We start from the raw sequence: 4,828 nt of genomic DNA on the forward strand, positions 1-4,828 counted from the left end.
CATGGTTTAAAAAAGTGGGATTTAACTTGGCGCCAGTTCTTGATATCAAATCTTTTATACAAATGATACACATCATTAGTTCTACTAAACAGCAAACGTGATTAGTTATCAGACTCACGGCCGATTAAGTAATTGGCGTTGGTGAAAATGGCCCAAATGGTGATTCTCTACGAGAAGCACCATTTGGGCCAGTTTCACCAACGCTTAGCGCTTTTTTTACCTTTTTTTTGAAAAGGTAAGTTTGTATATAATTTTAAAATTCCATAGACAAAAACTTTTATACACATGATACATATCATTAGAGTTAAGTTAGTTAATACCGATCGAAAACTTGTCATTATTGTTACGTTCATGATTTGTTCAAGTATCCCCAATCTTCTTTGATCATATCTGCCAGTTTCTCAGCAATCATAAAAATAGGTACATTTGTGTGCCCTGATATAATCTCAGGCATGATGGAACCGTCTGCTACTCGCAATCCTTGAATGCCAATCACCTGCATACATGAATTTCGTATATTATAAGTTGACGTGTGTGTGCGCGCGCGTGTAAGTATATGCTGTGCATCATATAGGAATGTTCAGAGTTGCCATAAAACTAGAAATCAGGAAAATTAACGGTTATAAAAATCTGGGAAGTCAGGAAATTTTGCAAAATTTTGCAAAATTTTTCGGAAAATAAAAATTCTTGATTTTAAAGAAGTTTCATATGCATACATACATTATGTCAAAAGTCAAAAATTTTACTTATTTACATATTTCACTTACTTTTTCACATTACTTATACGAGTATACGCAATTTTGAAATACTATCATCTTAGCAATTAAATCTAAATAATGTCAGCAACATTAATAGTAATTTACATTGCTATATTAAATTGCTCTTTCAGCAAAATATTTGACAGTTTCCAAATCAGTACAAAACTATATAAAATTTCAAAATATTATTAAAAGCATCAGGAAAAATCATTAAATTTTGCATGGAAATCAGGGAAAATTATGGAATTTTAGGATGAAAAATTTGTGGCAACTCTGATATTTATTATACATTTGAAAAAAAAAACAAATACTTTCTATCTTTTAACAATACACTGAAAAAAAAGATTGATTACTGCAACAATTTAGATAGTAAAATATGGCATAGCATTTTTATATGGCTGCAGCAACCAGTTTTTGGTTGTAGCAGCAAATTTTTAGTTACGTTAGCCTATCAAAATCATATACTGATCGCGGATAACCTAACACAACTAAAAATTTGCTGCTACAACCAAAAACTAGTTGCTGGAGCCATATAAAAATGCTTACTATCTAAATTGTTGCAACAACCAATCTTTTCTTTCAGTATACCTTTAATCTAGGATCGACGACAGCAGTCGGATCTTCTTTCGGTGCCATCTTGCAAGTGCCAGTATAATGATAGATAGTAAGAGATGCTGTCCTCATCGCACACTCCCAATAATCATAAGAATCATATTCGTTGTTTTCACATCCAGGAAAAGTATCGTTTGATAATCGTGAACCAAAGTGTTTCATTGCTTTCGTTCGACCGACGCTTATTGCAGCTTTAATGCCATCAATCATTGTCTTGACATCTTCCGGATTGTCGAAATAATTTGGCACGATCTCAGGTTTAACGTTAATGTCGTTGGCCAATAATTTTATCCATCCACGACTTTTTGGTTTCAATAACATCGGTAGTATGGTCCAACGATGAGTGTTGCTATATTTGTTCCATATTTGACGCATTCGATTGTTCAAACCCGTTATAATCGATAGAATGATATTAAATCCACTACCACAAAATAGCAGTTCAATGTCCGATAAACCGTGGAGTTTAATTGAATGCTTGGTATCAATGAAAGCGAGGGCTTCGCACCCTGGGGTCATTATTGGTCCCGATTGCCTCATAAGAAAGTCTCTCATATAGGGATAAGTGGGATTTATCACATCAGTCAGTTGAAGACTTACTGGCTCATCTACTGTCCACATTAGTCCGCCAAAAGCTACGTGATCCATCAGATTTTTACCAACCGGCAAATCCCGAACGACGTTTATGCCGAGCTCACTAAGATGTTTGTTCGGTCCGATGCCAGACAACATCAGTAATTGTGGTGATCCGATAGCACCCGCGCATAAAATTATCTCTTTACTTGCAAACACCCTGATAATTTGACGATGTTTGATAAATTCCACGCCAATCGCCTGATTTGTGTGACGATTAATCAATACTTTTTTCACTCTGCTTTCGCGTGTCACATGAAGATTCCGGCGATTCCTTGCTGGGTGTAGATAGGCTCTGTTGCTGCTCATACGGGTGCCATTTATCATTGTGGTCTGCGCATACGAAAATCCTATCATATTCTTTCCGTTATAATCCAACAGCGGGTACCCCAACTCTTTGCCAGCGTCTAAAAAAGCCTCTGCCAATGGCGTATGGAATAACGGATAAGAGATATGTAACGGTCCCTTAGTTCCGTGATAAATAGTGTCTGACTGCAGCTCCGGGATATCGATCGTCTCCAGCTTTTTAAAGTATTTGAGGACATCCTTGTAAGCCCAGCCCTCGTTCCCCATCTGAGCCCATCGATCGTAATCCTCGGCACCGCCTCTGGTTGCGATCATGTAGTTTAGCACGCTGCTACCGCCCATTACTTTGCCTCTAGGCCAGTTACACCTGTTGCCTTCCATGCCAAGACAATATTTGTTGGACGATTTGGTTTGATACTTCCAATTGATATCGTTGCTTAGCTGTAACAAGGGAACGAAAAATGGGATATCCATAAGAAAATTCTCTGTAGATCCAGCTTCGATCAATAACACTTCAACCTGATGAATCTCACTTAGCCTCGCAGCTATCGTGGCACCGGCCGTTCCGGCACCAATTATCACGAAATCGTACACTGCTCCAAATTGCGGAACCATATCTGGTACTTCCTGGTTCATATAATGTTGACCTTGTTGTAGAAAATTTAGAGCTCCGATACCAAAATCAAGTATATTCGTCAACTCGCTCACGTTATCACCGTAAAGACTGTGGTATCGTTTCATTATCGGTTGTCTGCTCGATTGCAATGGAACAATCACAGCGATGGCAGTAAGAAGGTGAAGGAGCCTTGGCATCTTACCCGGCATATTCAAATTGACGATTGGCTATTGAACGTGTGTCTTGAGTGAGGCACAATAATAGAAAACAGCACTTAGAAGTTCGCCTGGCATATATACAGGCATTGAGGTCCATGTTTTGCAAGTCATTGTATGTAAATATCCATATTATCCAACAAAAAAAAAACGATGAATAACGCACGCCGAGGAAAAAAGCATATCTCACCTATCAGTTAATTGTAGAATAGTAAGGAAAAAAATGACATTTACTCTTACATCCTTGATTAAAGCTCCCCATTAACGCTTCTCCCGTAATTCTTAGTAATATAAAGCCCATTCTATAGGACGCAGGACGCAGGTCGCAAGTAAAACGTATTTCAGATTGTAATAGGTCGCAGACCGCAATACGTAGGACGCAAGGCGCAGGACGCGAAAGTTGAAGTTGACCCAACTTTCTGCGTCCTGCATTCTGCGTCCTACAATCATATCATAATTAAAATACGTTAGGTTAGTTTCTAGTTTTGCGACCTGCGACCCGTGTTCTGCGTCTTATGTAGAACGGGTTTTAAGGTTATGCGTTTCGTGGGTTTCCTCCATGTCCAGATCCATTCTTGAAATGCCAACGTTTCGTGAACCTTGCAGTCTACTTCATCAGGGCGAGGAGCAGCCTGATACTGCAGTATACTGGGACAGTATCAGGCTGCTCCTCGCCCTGATGAAGTAGACTGCAAGATTCACGAAACGTTGGCATTTCAAGAATGGATCTGGACACGGAGGAAACCAGCGAAACGCATAATCTTTATATAGAAAGCACCCGTGGAAGCCTCAAGAATATCTTAGTAATATTTTTTTACATAATGTTAATGTTACGATATTACTAACCAATCAAATTAAGATGAAATCTTGAAAGAGATAGAAAAATATATCTATTATTTCTAGATCGTGTCTATCTTGCAAACAGATTCGCGATATGAGAATGCCGTGAATTTGTATCGGTAGATTTGCATTAGTCACGAATGATGGAAATAATTTTGCTTAAATGATATTACAATAGACTCACAATAGTCACGAATAAATTGTGATATCATTGAGAATATAAAAACGCCACAGTGATTTTCATCTATAAGAATGAGTCATCCGATAAAATTATCTTAATAAAAAATATTCGTAAAGGACTCTTAATAATAATAAAAATCAAATATAAAACAAGGCATGTAAGAGTCAATACCAACGCACAATATTAAAAAATAATAATCAAAATTCTATTACATTAAATCATTCTATTACATAAATTCCATAGCAAAATATAACATGTTTCGGTCTTTGTATTAGACCCTCTTCAGATATATGATAAATATAAAATTTTTACATTACTTCGTGTTCAATACTTTTGATACAATTAAAAATAATATTCTTTTTATTATCATTATTCAACGCAAATTTTTCTCCTAATTGGAGAAAGCATTGAACGTCATGAGGAATAGACATCGAAGACCAATTCACAAACCAATCTTCTCTGATGGAACAAAAGGAAGGTAAATTATTGGATGTATGAAAGGAATTAGGAACTATTATAGATGAAAAGGAATTATTATGAAGATTAGATTGTAAAGGAATCAATGTATCATCTCTTTCTCCCACATCACCTTGACATAATAATTCTGAAGATATGTTAGTAATACCCCGGGATGACAAAGAATTAGAGTTATTTGTATTCTTGTTACAAG

The 4,828-nt window shown here is 36.7% G+C and overlaps 1 protein-coding gene across 1 annotated transcript; it reads right to left on the minus strand.

Moving 5' to 3' along the window:
• Positions 1–345: 345 nt before the first annotated feature.
• LOC108764354 (glucose dehydrogenase [FAD, quinone]) lies at positions 346–3,131 on the minus strand. Its single transcript, XM_018512567.1, has 2 exons — positions 1,347–3,131; positions 346–496 (listed from the first exon to the last, which is right to left on the minus strand). The coding sequence occupies exons 1-2, from the start codon at positions 3,129–3,131 to the stop codon at positions 350–352; spliced, it is 1,932 nt and encodes a 643-aa protein (XP_018368069.1). The 3' UTR covers positions 346–349.
• Between the last annotated feature and the right edge of the window lie 1,697 nt (positions 3,132–4,828).

The sequence above is a fragment of the Trachymyrmex cornetzi genome, unplaced genomic scaffold, assembly GCF_001594075.2.
Source record: "Trachymyrmex cornetzi isolate Tcor2-1 unplaced genomic scaffold, Tcor1.1 scaffold415, whole genome shotgun sequence".
Classification (NCBI taxonomy): domain Eukaryota; kingdom Metazoa; phylum Arthropoda; class Insecta; order Hymenoptera; family Formicidae; genus Trachymyrmex; species Trachymyrmex cornetzi.

Coding starts and splice junctions, on each gene's coding strand:
- LOC108764354 (XM_018512567.1), bottom strand. CDS start 3,131: ATGCCGGGTAAGATGCCAAGGCTCCTTCACCTTCTTACTGCCATCGCT. Junction 497..1,346: donor TCGTCGATCCTAGATTAAAG/GTATACTGAAAG, acceptor TCATGTATGCAG/GTGATTGGCATTCAAGGATT.